Consider the following 17,847-nt stretch of genomic DNA (forward strand, 5'->3'; position numbering starts at 1 on the left):
CTGCAGACGCTCCCATCCTACTATACAGCACAGAAAATAACCATATTCGGGGTACAGAGTATACTGTCCAAGGCTCTATACACTACGACAGCGCCGCCCCGGTGGTATGAATGGAGAGTCTCACTGACGTGTATACAGCAGTTTCAGAATAAGGGCCTGAATCTCACTACAATCTGGGGTTGAACTTTGACAAAAAAGCTTAACAAGGTGTAATACAGTAAGTGCACAGGCAGTGCCACAGTACCACAGTACCACAGTGCCACAGTACCACTGCTTTCTCAGGGCACAGGAAGACAAAAGGGAATTACAACTCAATCCCGCAATCCCACATTATCCGTCGATGATTTGAATGGCGGTAACGACGGATTGGGCTGAAATGCCTCTTATTGGAGCTTAGTGAATTTTGGCCTTCGACCACGGACCCCATTACAGTCCAGCAGAGTGGCTGAGGGCTTCGTGGGCAGGAATAGGACTAAGGGACATCCTTATTAAGCAGTGCTACACAGCAGTAAGGTCTCGTTTTGGAAGCTACGGCTTAGCACCGCTTAGTAAACCTGGCTCCAAGTTATTTTGTGAACTCTCCTAAGCCTACTTTGTTCTGCCCCATCCCCCACACCTTCCCTTCCTTGTCCTGTTGTCTTGCACTTTTCCCAGCCCTCCCCTGTTCCCCTCCTGTGCTTCCATCTGCCCTCCCCGTCCCCCCCTCTCCGCTCAGTGAGACGCCCGGGGTGGTTCCAGTTTGGTGGCTGACCCTGCTGTACCATTACATTCCCGTAGAATTTCCTTTAGTATCACTCACCCCACCGAGACCGCGTCTGCTTTTATTTATAGGAGACAATATATGGAACGTCGTGAACCTCCAAGAGCATTATTTTGTATATTGTCCAATGATGTACAGCCGGCCGTGAATACCGGAGCATGTAACCGAATCCTGGCGCTCCGCCGCTTGAGTTAAACCACATGGCATTCTGTTACATGAATTAGAAGTCGCCACTATTGCAGCAAATGCAATTTCACCCTTATTATTCCTGGTTGCAGAAGCATTCTCCCTCCTGTTGTAAATGAAGCATTTCAGCGGTCCCTCCGTGCATCGTCTGCTGAAGTCTCTCTCGTGTCACACGTATGTGCTCCTGTTCTGTCAGTTGCTTTTCGTTCCTGTGTGATGCCATCCCCTGCTTTTCGACAGGCTCCACAAGGGGCTGGGCAACTCCAGTCCTCAAGGGCCATCAACGGGTCAGGTTTTCAGGATATCCCTGCTTCAGCACAGGTGGCTCAGTCAACGACTGCACCACCTGTGCTGAAGCAGGGTTATCCTGAAAACTTGACCCGTTGATGGCCCTTGAGGACTGGAGTTTCTAACCCCTGGTCCACACCCATCGCAGGAGCCAGGAGGCGGCCATCTTTCATGCGTGCCGTGTTTTGTGACACAGGCAGTATGTGGGAGACCGACGTGCATTTTGAGTCACTACTCACACTCCAGAAAAAGAAATGTGCTGTATGTAAGCGCTAAAAGAAAAACGCACAACAAGGGGATACAGAAAGCATGCTTTGTGGTACTCTTTATTTATAAGGCGAGGAACTACAGCGGTTGTGTTCTCATCTTTTGCAAATTCTGACGCTTTAACAAGCTGGCAAAAAAAATGGTATTTTCATTAAAATACAACAAAAAAATAAAACATTTTAGCAAAGCACATTTATCTAGTGAGAAAAGCTTTGTACACGTTAAAAAACCAACTTTCCATATAAGGATTTGTGGCAATCCTGTGGTGAGAAGAGATCAGTGTAATCTGCGAGGAAATGAACTGCTAACAAGATGCAACTGTGCCATGAATACACTGTGAGAAGCAACTGACCCGAGTAACCCCTCCCCGACCGAGGGGCCTGCCACGCGCTGCTCAGCCGGAAGGGGTGGCATTAGGGAGACTTTTAAACAATTTCAGTAACTTAAAATGAAAAACATTCAGAACAAGGTAATACCAAATAGCATCAAGTTGATATTAAACGAGACTGAACAAAAATAGACCGGTCTTTTCTTGTGCACAATTGTTGTGTAAGATTTTCTGAATGGATTAAAATAATAACTGACCCATGTACATATTATTATACTTTCCGGAGTTAAGACATCAGTCCATGAAATGCTTACCATACTTTGGATGAAAAAGTCTGATATTGGATGAATGCAGCAAAGCATTAAAACATTCATCCAAAACGGAGGCACATTAATCTGCTAAAACTCAGAAGAAGAAACTTCTGGACTGCAGTTATCAGGATAAAATAGAGGTTTCTGCTTTTTGGGATATTAAGGTTACGTTTGGTAGACCCATCACCTCTGCACATAGCATCATGAAGCAAAGTCACTGTGACGCTACAGAACTAAATTGATTTCAACATCAAACACTTTCTTTGGGCTTTATTCTATAGAGAGTGAGAACCACCTGGTACCCCACAAACTATCACACCTTACAGAATAAGGCCCTTAGTATAAGTGTCCATTTCCATAGCAAATGATGGTAAACAATTTTCAACTTTAACAATGATGTATGCATCGCATATGACAATGCACAAATTGTATATAATCTATTGTAACCCCAGGGATCCAGGAAATAACACAACATATCACCGTGACCGGGCCACGGGAATCTAACGGTGGATTACAGTGTAACTCGGAATATCCCAGGCTCTCCATAGGATTCAATGGTAATGCAGGTACAGCATGTCACAATGTGTAACAACATATCACAACGGGACGTTCAATGGCACCGCACACGTTCTTATTAATTAGAAAGAAAGATGAGGCTTTGAAGCCATTGTGACCCCCAAAAAAACGGATCAGTAAACTGAGTCAGAAAGAAAGATGGTGCCTATCTGCACTGTGTATATATATATATATCTCAATACACAAGCACACACACACAGTGCGGCACACACACATACACACACAGATTTGGTTGTTTTATCATTAATCAGCTGCTGGCAACTGATGTTAGCCTTGAACAACAAGTACAAAGTGCTTACACTGTGACAGTAAAGCAGAGAGTGCGAGTGCTAATCTCGCCAGCACTTTTAACAAGAGATCACAGTCCTTTTAATCCTTGGCGAGGAGGATGAAAGTGGGATTCTGCAGAGCACAGGGCGAAGGAGCTTTATATATATATATATGTTTGGCACGAACCACAGAAGTTATAGTCTCAGCCGGCACAGAGGCAGCTCCCGCTACACAACGGATACATGAAATGGACAGAATATGCGGATAGCAATCAGGAAGTGGCTTTTGTATCAGCTTCAATACTAGGTCAGGTCCCTTAGCACTTACATATATAAAATACACATTAAGGATGTGGAGCACCCGAGCGTTAGGAAGCCCGGTGTAGTGGTTAAGGCGTTATCGTTTCCCTGCACTTTTTATTTGCTGACGATTTCTTCCGCGCTCTTTACAATAACGTCCCTGTTTCATCCCGAGTTTTGTTTCATCGCTCACTGATATTTAAACTTTGGGTTTTATTCTTGAACAATTAGCTGAAAAATGAAGGTAACGTATGCTGTGGGAATAAACAGCCGTATGTGCTCTATTTTACTGTAGGATTTGGGCCTACGTAAATAAAATAAGTATATATAATCTGCTTTAGGGGCGTCACTTTTAAGAGAGGCCATTTTCCATGGAACTGTATGTTTAAAGGCTCACCAAACCGTAGCAAAGAGAAACAAGTAACCCGTAGCGCTGTCACTATGCACGGGTGTGATCAAATTCCTTCCCTTAGTCTCTAATGCAACCCAAAAGCCCACATTGAAGGCCAGCGCAGGGCCTTATTCTATATATACCAGGCGGTTTATTTCTGAAAATCCCCATTGAAGCCTAAATACAGTCTGTAAGTACAGCTCAACCCCCTTATAACGCTGTGCTTGGGGTCCAAATAATCACATCGCGTTAGAAATAATGTACAATTGTATGCATTGTACAATAAAGTATTTAAGATTCCAATAATCGTGTTGTAAAGTATTCATAAATCCGAAAATTGGGAGCCGTGCTTGCATCGTGCTATAAGCGGATTTGCGCTGTAACGGATCGCGTTATAGCGGGGTTGAGCTGTATATATATATATATATATTCACACATATATATATATATATATCATCAAGTGTTCTTGCAAAGGGATTTGGGAATGAAAGGCACTGAATAAATACTATATTATTATTATTATTATTATTACATGCTTAGTAATACTGCTGCATGTTAATTATCCGGGCGAGATAAACACGCTGTGTTACTTAACTACCTGCACCCCCCCATCACCCCGCGGGTGTTTCCCCATAGATAGGAACACAGGCATTGCTACAGTAAGGGCGCGCGCGGCTTTTTGTCACCCAGCTGTGTCCCTCCCACTCCTGATCACATTGAGGCTGAAACTGACTCCAATGAAGCCCACTTCCGAATCTCAGCGTAGCGCCCTGTTACCCGTGAGAGTAACGCTGCGGGGGGGAGGTGCAATACTGAGCATGGCTGAGCTGTGAATAATGCCCAGTAGAAAGGAGGAGCGGTTCTCATCTAATTTGGTGAGGTCATAAGGTCCCAATGATAATATATATTATTTTTACCTCTCTACGTTCTCTAAATAGGTGTTTTTGTGGGGCCCTGAAGGACAAGTCCCCGTGTTGTGTGAATTCAGAAACATGTCCAGTAATGAATTCATGTTCACTCCTCCTCCTCCTCCTCCTCTTCCTCCTCCTCCTCTTCTCCCATCACCTCCACGATGAGTTCTGCGGTGCAGGTCACCTCCCCCTGGCTGTTGATAGCTTTGCAGGTGTATTTGGAATCATCGTCCCCGCACACCTCCGAGATGGTCAGGGCGCAGTTCCCGTCTTCGTCGTAATCTATCTGGAAGTGGCGGGACTCCTTGATGGGTTGGTCATCCTTGTACCAAATCACCTCTGGGTCGGGGTGGCCTGCAGGGGTGCGAGAGGGGAGGATTCAGTGTACCCCAAGTAACGATGTACCCCCCAAAAAACGGAAATCTTTACAAAAAGGGTGTTAAATGTCAAAGTGCAAAGTCACGCGGCCCTTTTATAATTGCCATTTTCACCAAATTTGAGACATTTTGTGGTTTTCTGGTGACAATGTTGCATGTGACATTTGTGAGAAAGACATTTGCAGGGACAGGGGCGCAAGAAAGCCCCCCCCACCCCCACTACAAATCTCCTCCATCCCACTGATAGCCACAGACGTACTGTACATCTTACCCACGTTTTATCACATTTGATATATTTTTTCATTTAGTACCAATAATTTGTAAGACGCTTTTAACAGTGCAGTAACCTGCTATAATGGCTACTTAAAAGCACTTATCACTGCTTTGTGAATCTCACAGAACGCAGTATCCCGCTATAATGGCTATTTATCTCACTTAAAAGCACTTATCACTGCTTAGTGCATAACTCCCTTAGTATTTATTTACCCGGGATCTTTCACTCCGTTTCACTTGTTTTTTCCACCTCTTAGAATAAAATTGTGACTACCTGTCCTTCAGTGCGTGTGCATCTGCCTGTATATCTACTATATATTTGTGAAATCACTGTATGTCTGCGTCCCAAGGGTCAATCGCATTGGACCTTGGCCCTGTCACTCCGGCTCAGGCCATGCCCGCCCCCGCACACCTCTCATTGGCCTACGTCCAACACCAATGCCACACTGTCCCACCCCTCACTGACTCTCATTGGCCTGCGTCCAATGCCCGCCCCCGCACACCTCTCATTGGCCTGCGTCCCACCCCTCACTGACTCTCATTGGCCTGCGTCCAATGCCCGCCCCCGCACACCTCTCATTGGCCTGCGTCCCACCCCTCACTGACTCTCATTGGCCTGCGTCCAATGCCCGCCCCCGCACACCTCTCATTGGCCTGCGTCCCACCCCTCACTGACTCTCATTGGCCTGCGTCCAATGCCCGCCCCCGCACACCTCTCATTGGCCTGCGTCCCACCCCTCACTGACTCTCATTGGCCTGCGTCCAATGCCCGCCCCCGCACACCTCTCATTGGCCTGCGTCCAACACCAATGCCCTAATACAGTGTTTCCCAAACTGTGCGCCGCGGCGCCCTGGTGCGCCGCGGCTTGGCTAGAGGGGCGCCGCGATCAGGGCCGCCAGCAGCGGGAAACAAGGGCTGCTAGCTCATTTAAAAAAAAAAAAAAAAAAAAACCTCTGAGGGGAAGCAGAGGAGCGGTCACGTGACCGCTCCCATCCAATGGGACTGCAGCCTGCCCGGCATTGCAACTTCAGTGCCCGGCATTGCAACTACAAAGCCACGTGTGTGTGTGTGTGTGTGTGTGTGTGTGTGTGTGTGTGTGTGTGTGTGTGTGTGTGTGTGTGTGTGTGTGTGTGTGTGTGTGTGTGTGTGTGTGTGTGTGTGTGTGTGTGTGTGTGTGTGTGTGTGTGTGTGTGTGTGGTGTATGTGTGGTGTATATATATGTATATATATATATATATATATATGTATATATGTGTGGTGTGTGTGTATATATGTGTGGTGTGTGTGTATATATATATATATATATATATATATATATATATATATATATATATATATATATAAAATGTGTGATGTGTGTGTGTGTGTGTGTGTGTGTGTGTGAATATATTTATCAAAGTTGCACAATGTTAATAATTTATTCTCACATGTCTTTTTTTTTTAAATGTTTAAAATATTATATAATATACACACACACACACACACACACACACACACACACACACACACACACACACACACACACACACACACACACACACACACACACACACACACACACACACACACACACACACACAGCTACCAAGTGACAAACACACACAGTGATACCCGCCTCCCAAGCGCGCTTGCTGTCTCCTCTGCCAGGACAGCAAAAAGCTCCTGGTAGAGCGAGCGGCAGCAAGCAAGAGCGAGCAGCAGCACCTAAGCGCTTACTATGTCCCAGGCCGGAGGAACTATAGCCGCGTTGATTACAGATGCAGGGGCTTTGTGCATCTGTTCAGCCCGGCTCAGCGACGCTGAGCTGCCTACGCTGAGAGAGGGAGGCCCGGCGCTCACGCTGGAGGAGCAGCACCGGGAGACAGATGTCTCCCAGCAGCACTGCACTGCATTTTCACCCCCCCCCTCCCTCCCCGCAGCACACCGGCCCTCCCCCCACGTGGCACAGGCCCCCGCAGCACTGACCTCCCCCGTGCAGGGACCGGGCCGTTCAGCCATACCCTCCCCCACCCCCCCGTATCTGTGTGTATTTATTTGTGTGTGTGTGTGTGTATCTGCATCAGTGTGTGTGTATCTGTGTGTATTTATTTGTGTGTGTGTGTATTTATTTGTGTGTGTGTATTTGTGTGTGTGTGTGTGTGTGTGTATTTATGTGTGTATTTATTTGTGTGTGTCTGAGAGAGAGAGTGAGGTCAGAGAGAGAGAGAGAGAGAGAGAGAGTGAGGTCAGAGAGAGAGAGAGTGAGGTCAGAGAGAGAGAGAGAGTGAGGTCATAGAGAGAGAGAGAGAGTGAGGTCATAGAGAGTGAGGTCAGAGAGAGAGAGAGAGAGGGGGGTCAGAGAGAGAGTGAGGTCAGAGAGAGAGAGAGAGAGTGAGGTCAGAGAGAGAGAGAGAGTGAGGTCAGAGAGAGAGAGAGAGTGAGGTCAGAGAGAGAGAGAGAGAGTGAGGTCAGAGAGAGAGAGAGAGTGAGGTCAGAGAGAGAGAGAGTGAGGTCAGGGAGAGAGAGAGTGAGGTCAGAGAGAGAGTGAGGTCAGAGAGAGAGAGAGAGAGAGTGAGGTCAGAGAGAGTGAGGTCAGAGAGAGAGAGAGTGAGGTCAGAGAGAGAGAGAGTGAGGTCAGAGAGAGAGAGAGTGAGGTCAGAGAGAGAGAGAGAGTGAGGTCAGAGAGAGAGAGTGAGGTCAGAGAGAGAGAGAGAGAGAGAGAGAGAGAGAGAGAGTGAGGTCATAGAGAGTGAGGTCAGAGAGAGAGAGAGAGAGGGGGGTCAGAGAGAGAGTGAGGTCAGAGAGAGAGAGAGAGAGAGTGAGGTCAGAGAGAGAGAGAGAGAGTGAGGTCAGAGAGAGAGAGAGAGTGAGGTCAGAGAGAGAGAGAGTGAGGTCAGAGAGAGAGAGTGAGGTCAGGGAGAGAGAGAGTGAGGTCAGAGAGAGAGTGAGGTCAGAGAGAGAGAGAGAGTGAGGTCAGAGAGAGAGAGAGAGAGAGAGAGAGTGAGGTCAGAGAGAGAGAGAGAGTGAGGTCAGAGAGAGAGAGAGTGAGGTCAGAGAGAGAGAGAGTGAGGTCAGAGAGAGAGAGAGAGAGAGAGTGAGGTCAGAGAGAGAGAGTGAGGTCAGAGAGAGAGAGAGAGAGAGAGAGTGAGGTCAGAGAGAGAGAGAGTGAGGTCAGAGAGAGAGAGTGAGGTCAGAGAGAGAGAGAGTGAGGTCAGAGAGAGAGAGTGTGAGGTCAGAGAGAGAGGGAGGTCAGAGAGAATGTGAGGTCAGAGAGAGTGTGAGGTCAGAGAGAGAGAGAGAGAGAGAGTGAGGTCAGAGAGAGAGAGAGTGTGAGGTCAGAGAGAGTGTGAGGTCAGAGAGAGAGAGAGAGAGGGAGGTCAGAGAGAATGTGAGGTCAGAGAGAGAGAGAGTGTGAGGTCAGAGAGAGAGAGTGTGAGGTCAGAGAGAGAGAGTGAGGAGAGAGAGTGAGGAGAGAGAGTGAGGTCAGAGAGAGAGAGTGCGGTCAGAGAGAGGTCAGAGAGAGAGAGAGTGAGGTCAGAGAGAGTTAGAGTGTGTGAGAGAGAGTGAGAGTGTCTGAGAGAGACACCAACTGCGCACTGCAACTGTTAGGTATGTTTGTACACCTATGTATGTATGTACACCTTTGTTTTTACTTTGGGCGCCGCGTAAAAATCCTGATCGCCTTGGGGAGCCTTGAAAAAATCCTGATCGCCTTGGGGAGCCTTGAAAAAATTCTGATTGCCTTGGGGAGCCTTGAACCGAAAAAGTTTGGGAACCACTGCCCTAATACTTCCACACTGTCCCACCCCTCACTGAGTTTTGGGAACGCTTTGCTTTTGCAACACCTAATCCTCTAATCCTCAACCTGCTCTGGGGCCACGCTTCACAGCTATCAAAACCTTCACGTCTGCTACCACAGACTGCCGAATCAGGTACAGAATCTACACACAACGCACAAACACAGCACACACACACATTCACACAACACCAAACACTGCAGACTGCCTCTTCAAACCCCCCCTCCCCTCCACGCCACACATCTCCCTCCCGCAACCGGACCGCGAGGCCGCGGCCTCCACTCACACACCATGGCAACGATGTCCCTCCCCCTATCCCGCCACCTCACACAGTGTAGCTCCCGCGAACCGCACAGCACGCCTCATCTCCTGCACCTCACACAGCTCCCTACCGCAACCAGACCGCGAGGCCGCGGCCTACACTCACACACCATGGCAACGATGTCCCTCCCCCTATCCCGCTACCTCACACAGTGTAGCTCCCGCTACACACCACTCCCTCCCGCTACACACCACTCCCTCCCGCTCCATTCCCTCCCCGGCGGGGGAACAGGCAGGCTGCCACGCGGCGCCTAAGATGGCGGACCCCCTTCCTCCCTCGCGCTCCATTCCCTCCCGCTCCACTCCCTCCCGCTCCACTCACCACCCTCCCGCTCCATTCCCTCGCGCTCCACTCACCACTCCCTCCCGCTACACACCACTCCCTCCCGCTACACACCACTCCCTCCCGCTACACACCACTCCCTCCCGCTACACTCACCTCCCTCCCCGGCGTGGGAACAGGCTGCCACGCGGCGCGTAAGATGGCGGACCCCCTTCCTCCCTCGCGGCGCCGAGTGAGAAGATGGCGGCGGCCTTAAGTACAGGTAGGTGTCGCGTGTGTGTGTGTGTGTGTGTGTGTGACACTGCCCCCCTCCTGTCCACTGCCCCCCCTCCTGTCCACTGCCCCCCCTCCTGTCCACTGCCCCCCCCTCCTGTCCACAGCCCCCCCCCTCCTGTCCACTGCCCCCCCCTCCTGTCCACTGCCCCCCCCTCTCCTGTCCACTGCCCCCCTCTCCTGTCCACATCCCCCCCCTCCTGTCCACTGCCCCCCCTCTCCTGTCCACTGCCCCCCCTCTCCTGTCCACTGCCCCCCCTCTCCTGTCCACTGCCCCCCCTCCCCTGTACACTGCCCCCCTCTCCTGTCCACTGCCCCCCTCTCCTGTCCACTGCCCCCCCCCCCTCCTGTCCACTGCCCCCCCCTCCTGTCCACTGCCCCCCCCCTCCTGTCCACTGTCCACCCCCTCCTGTCCACTGTCCACTGCCCCTCCCTCCTGTCCACTGTCCACCCCCTCCTGTCCACTGTCCACTGCCCCCCCCTCCTGTCCACTGCCCCCCCTCCTGTCCACTGCCCCCCCTACTGTCCACTGCCCCCCCCTCCTGTCCACTGCCCCCCCCCTCCTGTCCACTGCTCCCCCCCTCCTGTCCACTGCCCCCCCCCTCCTGTCCACTGCCCCCCCCCCTCCTGTCCACTGCCCCCCCCCTCCTGTCCACTGCCCCCCCCCTCCTGTCCACTGCCCCCCCTCCTGTCCACTGCCCCCCCTCCTGTCCACTGCATCCCCCTCCTGTCCACTGCCCCCCCCCTCCTGTCCACTGCCCCCCCTCCTGTCCACTGCCCCCCCTCCTGTCCACTGCATCCCCCTCCTGTCCACTGCCCCCCCCTCCTGTCCACTGCCCCCCCTTCCTGTCCACTGCCCCCCCTTCCTGTCCACTGCCCCCCCTCCCCCCTTCCCACCGCCTCCCCTCCTTCTTCCCACCGCCTCCCCTCCCCCTTCCCACCGCCTCCCCTCCCCCCTTCCCACCGCCTCCCCCCCCCCTTCCCACCGCCTCCCCCCCCTTCCCACCGCCTCCCCTCCCCCTTCCCACCGACCCCCCCCTTGCCACCTCCCCCCCCCCCACCGGCCCCCCCCCCTTCCCACCGCCCCCCCCCTTCCCACCGCCCCCCCCCCCTTCCCACCGCCCCCCCCCTTCCCACCGCCCCCCCCCCCTTCCCACCGCCCCCCCCTTCCCACCGCCCCTTCCCACCGCCCCCCCCCCTAAAGCACCGCCACTCACAGACAGCACTCACAACCCACGCGCCACCCGCCGCCTCACACCCTAGCAGGACCCCCACTCACAGACAGCACTCACAACCCACGCGCCACCCGCCGCCTCACACCCTAGCAGGACCCCCACTCACAGACAGCACTCACAACCCACGCACCACCCGCCGCCTCACACCCTAGCAGGACCCCCACTCGCAGACAGCACTCACAACCCACGCGCCACCCGCCGCCTCACACCCTAGCAGGACACACGCCTCACATTTTTACATCACTTATGGCACCAAAATATACATTGTACTGTGGTGTGGTTACAATAAACCATTTTTATACAACATCGTATTACATTTTCTTCCATCTTTCTTTTCAATATTATTATCCAACCTTTACAACAAACAGTCACCTATTGTTCCACGATTTATAAATAATACTACCTATTACGCATTTACATCCCGGGCAACGCCGGGTCTCTCAGCTAGTCTCTTCTAAAATATACACTTGACATGTACAAAGATACAAATATATACACCAACATACAGTACACACTCTCACATACACACTCACACATATGCACACGCCTACACACTCTCACATACACACTCGCATACACACATGCACATGCATACTTACTCTCACTTACACATGCATACTCACTCTCACTTACACATACACACTCACACACATACACACTCTCACATACACACACACACTCGCATACACATACACACACACACATGCACACACTCGTGCACACACATGCACACGCACACATTAGTAAGCACCTTCAATTCTGCAGTCGAATCTGGCAGCGCTGCCTTCTACAACTTCAATATCAAGGATGGTTCTAGTAAAATAAGGTTTCACATTGGGCTTTTCCTCGGTTACCGCATCCAGGAAGGTCTGATTAGTATCCTCTGTGAAGGGAAGAGGGGAAAGCGCTCAGCCATGTACCAACATGCCTAACATTACAAATCATGTCTTCTATCTTTTTCATAAACCTATTGCACGGTCCCCGCCTGAACGGTTGAAGGCAGGCGTGATCAATGCTAGTATTCAAGGGCCGCCAACAGGTCAGGTTTTCAGGATATGCCTGCTTCAGCACAGATGGCTCAATCAGTGGACTGAGCCACCTGTCCTGCAACAGGCATATCCTGAAAACCTGACCTGTTGGTGGCGCTTGAGGACTGGAGTTGCCCGCCCCTGGATTAAGGCACGATAAGTAACTCCGTATTTCCAGTGCGCTGATAACATACATTTTATTGCGTTTGATACTTTGACCCTTGAAGGTTCTGTCCCACGCAGCAGGTCAGAATGATCAGTGTGACCGTCTGCTTTCCAAACATGTCCTACACGTAACGGACCTCTGTATTATACATCCTGTTACAGAGAGGAGTGTGTGTCCTATTTGTGTCTGTCTGTGGGACTAGACAAAGACATCAATTCACCATTAGTGTTGGGGCCACAAGGTGTAATGTGACATGTCCAAAACCCTCAAAAGATATTAGATAAAGATGATAAAAACAAAGACTTTATTCCCTATGGAAATGCTAAAAGTTAAAATAAATATTTGAAATACACTTTTACAATGAAAAAGGAGCGTGTAACGCGGAGACGTCGCTGTCCTTATCTCGTCCTGTCCTGGGAGTTTGGGAACTGTCACCCCTTTCTCTTAAATTAGGAAGGGACAGAAAGGGTCTCATCCAAATCGTGAGGCTGCCCCCTCCCGGTATAAAGCCGAGTACAATCACGGGGGGCTGCCCCCTCCCGGTATAAAGCCGAGTACAATCACGGGGGGCTGCCCCCTCCCGGTATAAAGCCGAGTACAATCACGGGGGGCTGCCCCCTCCCGGTATACAGCCGAGTACAATCACGGGGGGCTGCCCCCTCCCGGTATAAAGCCGAGTACAATCACGGGGGGCTGCCCCCTCCCGGTATAAAGCCGAGTACAATCACGGGGGGCTGCCCCCCTCCCGGTATACAGCCGAGTACAATCACGGGGGGCTGCCCCCTCCCGGTATAAAGCCGAGTACAATCACGGGGGGCTGCCCCCTCCCGGTATAAAGCCGAGTACAATCACGGGGGGCTGCCCCCTCCCGGTATAAAGCCGAGTACAATCACGGGGGGCTGCCCCGTCCCGGTATAAAGCCGAGTACAATCACGGGGGGCTGCCCCCTCCCGGTATAAAGCCGAGTACAATCACGGGGGGCTGCCCCCTCCCGGTATAAAGCCGAGTACAATCACGGGAGGCTGCCCCCTCCCGGTATAAAGCCGAGTACAATCACGGGGGGCTGCCCCCTCCCGGTATAAAGCCGAGTACAATCACGGGGGGCTGCCCCCTCCCGGTATAAAGCCGAGTACAATCACGGGGGGCTGCCCCCTCCCAGTATAAAGCCGAGTACAATCACGGGGGGCTGCCCCCTCCCGGTATAAAGCCGAGTACAATCACGGGGGGCTGCCCCGTCCCGGTATAAAGCCGAGTACAATCACGGGGGGCTGCCCCGTCCCGGTATAAAGCCGAGTACAATCACGGGGGGCTGCCCCCTCCCGGTATAAAGCCGAGTACAATCACGGGGGGCTGCCCCGTCCCGGTATAAAGCCGAGTACAATCACGGGGGGCTGCCCCCTCCCGGTATGAAGCCGAGTACAATCACGGGGGGCTGCCCCCTCCCGGTATAAAGCCGAGTACAATCACGGGGGGCTGCCCCCTCCCGGTATAAAGCCGAGTACAATCACGGGGGGCTGCCCCCTCCCGGTATAAAGCCGAGTACAATCACGGGGGGGCTGCCCCCTCCCGGTATACAGCCGAGTACAATCACGGGGGGCTGCCCCCTCCCGGTATAAAGCCGAGTACAATCACGGGGGGCTGCCCCCTCCCGGTATAAAGCCGAGTACAATCACGGGGGGCTGCCCCCTCCCGGTATAAAGCCGAGTACAATCACGGGGGGCTGCCCCCTCCCGGTATAAAGCCGATTACAATCACGGGGGGCTGCCCCCTCCCGGTATAAAGCCGATTACAATCACGGGGGGCTGCCCCCTCCCGGTATAAAGCCGAGTACAATCACGGGGGGCTGCCCCCTCCCGGTATAAAGCCGATTACAATCACGGGGGGCTGCCCCCTCCCGGTATAAAGCCGAGTACAATCACGGGGGGCTGCCCCCTCCCGGTATAAAGCCGATTACAATCACGGGGGGCTGCCCCCTCCCGGTATAAAGCCGAGTACAATCACGGGGGGCTGCCCCCTCCCGGTATAAAGCCGAGTACAATCACGGGGGGCTGCCCCCTCCCAGTATAAAGCCGAGTACAATCACGGGGGGCTGCCCCCCTCCCGGTATGAAGCCGAGTACAATCACGGGGGGCTGCCCCCTCCCGGTATAAAGCCGAGTACAATCACGGGGGGCTGCCCCCCTCCCGGTATGAAGCCGAGTACAATCACGGGGGGCTGCGTGCCTCAGTTACAATGCAGCACACATGGAACGGATCAGCATGAGAACGTCACACAGGGTCGTCCAGCTCTGAGCAGGCAGAGACAGGCCAAATGTACCATACTGTACTCCCTGCACACAGCACAGACAGCGCCCGCCACTCCCTGCACACAGAACAGACCGCGCCCGCCACTCCCTGCACATAGCACAGACAGCGTCCGCCACTCCCTGCACATAGCACAGACACCACCCCCCACTCCCTGCACACAGAACAGACACCACCCCCACTCCCTGCACACAGAACAGACCGCGCCCGCCACTCCCTGCACATAGCACAGACACCACCCCCCACTCCCTGCACACAGAACAGACAGCATCCGCCACTCCCTGCACATAGCACAGACAGCATCCGCCACTCCCTGCACATAGCACAGACACCACCCCCCACTCCCTGCACACAGAACAGACCGCGCCCGCCACTCCCTGCACATAGCACAGACACCACCCCCCACTCCCTGCACATAGCACAGACAGCATCCGCCACTCCCTGCACACAGAACAGACAGCGTCCGCCACTCCCTGCACATAGCACAGACAGCACCCGCCTCTCCCTGCACATAGCACAGACAGCATCCGCCACTCCCTGCACATAGCACAGACACCATCCCCACTCCCTGCACACAGAACAGACAGCACCCGCCTCTCCCTGCACATAGCACAGACACCACCCCCCACTCCCTGCACACAGCACAGATAGCATCCGCCACTCCCTGCACATATCACAGACACCACCCCCCACTCCCTGCACATAGCACAGATAGCATCCGCCACTCCCTGCACATAGCACAGACATCACCCCCCACACCCTACAGACAGCGTCCGCCACTCCCTGCACATAGCAGACACCACCCCCCACTCCCTGCACATAGCACAGATAGCATCCGCCACTCCCTGCACATAGCACAGACACCACCCCCCACTTCCTGCACACAGAACAGATAGCATCCGCCACTCCCTGCACATAGCACAGACACCACCCCCACTCCCTGCACACAGAACAGACAGCGTCCGCCACTCCCTGCACATAGCACAGGCAGCGTCTGCCACTCCCTGCACATAGCACAGACACCACCCCCCACTCCCTGCACACAGCACAGATAGCATCCGCCACTCCCTGCACATAGCACAGACACCACCCCCACTCCCTGCACACAGCACAGACAGCGTCCGCCACTCCCTGCACATAGCACTGACACCACCCCCACTCCCTGCACACAGCACAGACAGCGTCCGCCACTCCCTGCACATAGCACAGACAGCGTCCGCCACTCCCTGCACATAGCACAGACACCACCCCCCACTCCCTGCACACAGAACAGACAGCATCCGCCACTTCCTGCACATAGCACAGACACCACCCCCACTCCCTGCACACAGCACAGACAGCGTCCGCCACTCCCTGCACATAGCACAGACACCACCCCCACTCCCTGCACACAGAACAGACAGCATCCGCCACTTCCTGCACATAGCACAGACACCACCCCCCACTCCCTGCACACAGAACAGACCGCGCCCGCCACTCCCTGCACATAGCACAGACAGCGTCCGCCACTCCCTGCACATAGCACAGACACCACCCCCCACTCCCTGCACACAGAACAGACAGCATCCGCCACTTCCTGCACATAGCACAGACACCACCCCCACTCCCTGCACACAGCACAGACAGCGTCCGCCACTCCCTGCACATAGCACAGACACCACCCCCACTCCCTGCACACAGAACAGACAGCATTCGCCACTTCCTGCACATAGCACAGACAGCACCCGCCTCTCCCTGCACATAGCACAGACAGCACCCGCCTCTCCCTGCACATAGCACAGACAGCATCCGCCACTCCCTGCACACAGAACAGACAGCGTCCGCCACTCCCTGCACATAGCACAGACAGCACCCGCCTCTCCCTGCACATAGCACAGACAGCATCCGCCACTCCCTGCACATAGCACAGACACCACCCCCACTCCCTGCACACAGAACAGACAGCACCCGCCTCTCCCTGCACATAGCACAGACACCACCCCCCACTTCCTGCACACAGAACAGACAGCGTCCGCCACTCCCTGCACATAGCAGACACCACCCCCCACTCCCTGCACATAGCACAGATAGCATCCGCCACTCCCTGCACATAGCACAGACACCACCCCCCACTTCCTGCACACAGAACAGATAGCATCCGCCACTCCCTGCACATAGCACAGACACCACCCCCACTCCCTGCACACAGAACAGACAGCGTCCGCCACTCCCTGCACATAGCACAGGCAGCGTCTGCCACTCCCTGCACATAGCACAGACAACACCCCCCACTCCCTGCACACAGCACAGATAGCATCCGCCACTCCCTGCACATAGCACAGACACCACCCCCACTCCCTGCACACAGCACAGACAGCGTCCGCCACTCCCTGCACATAGCACTGACACCACCCCCACTCCCTGCACACAGCACAGACAGCGTCCGCCACTCCCTGCACATAGCACAGACACCACCCCCAATCCCTGCACACAGCACAGACAGCGTCCGCCACTCCCTGCTCATAGCACAGACATCACCCCCACACCCTGCACACAGCACAGACAGCGTCTGCCACTCCCTGCACATAGCACAGACATCACCCCCCACACCCTGCACACAGCACAGACAGCGTCCGCCACTCCCTGCACATAGCACAGACACCACCCCCACTCCCTGCACACAGCACAGACAGCGTCCGCCACTCCCTGCACATAGCACAGACACCACCCCCACTCCCTGCACACAGCAGACAGCGTCCGCCACTCCCTGCACATAGCACAGACATCACCCCCCACACCCTGCACACAGCACAGACAGCGTCCGCCACTCCCTGCACATAGCACAGACAGCGTCCGCCACTCCCTGCACATAGCACAGACACCACCCCCCACTCCCTGCACACAGAACAGACAGCATCCGCCACTTCCTGCACATAGCACAGACACCACCCCCACTCCCTGCACACAGCACAGACAGCGTCCGCCACTCCCTGCACATAGCACAGACACCACCCCCACTCCCTGCACACAGAACAGACAGCATTCGCCACTTCCTGCACATAGCACAGACAGCACCCGCCTCTCCCTGCACATAGCACAGACAGCACCCGCCTCTCCCTGCACATAGCACAGACAGCATCCGCCACTCCCTGCACACAGAACAGACAGCGTCCGCCACTCCCTGCACATAGCACAGACAGCACCCGCCTCTCCCTGCACATAGCACAGACAGCATCCGCCACTCC

General features: G+C 54.0%; 1 protein-coding gene across 2 annotated transcripts in view; it reads right to left on the reverse strand.

Moving 5' to 3' along the window:
• Positions 1-1,533: 1,533 nt before the first annotated feature.
• The window catches only part of MYLK (myosin light chain kinase), a 375,829-nt gene continuing 359,515 nt past the window's right edge, over positions 1,534-17,847 (reverse strand). For both annotated transcript variants that reach the window (XM_075609890.1, XM_075609889.1), the window contains 2 exons: positions 11,878-12,009; positions 1,534-4,941 (listed from right to left, as the gene is read on the reverse strand). In XM_075609890.1, the coding sequence (XP_075466005.1) occupies positions 4,691-4,941; positions 11,878-12,009 (383 nt within the window). In that variant the 3' untranslated portion in view covers positions 1,534-4,690. The remainder of the gene's footprint in view (positions 4,942-11,877; positions 12,010-17,847) is intronic.

This window comes from Ascaphus truei, chromosome 7 (assembly GCF_040206685.1).
Source record: "Ascaphus truei isolate aAscTru1 chromosome 7, aAscTru1.hap1, whole genome shotgun sequence".
NCBI lineage: Eukaryota > Metazoa > Chordata > Amphibia > Anura > Ascaphidae > Ascaphus > Ascaphus truei.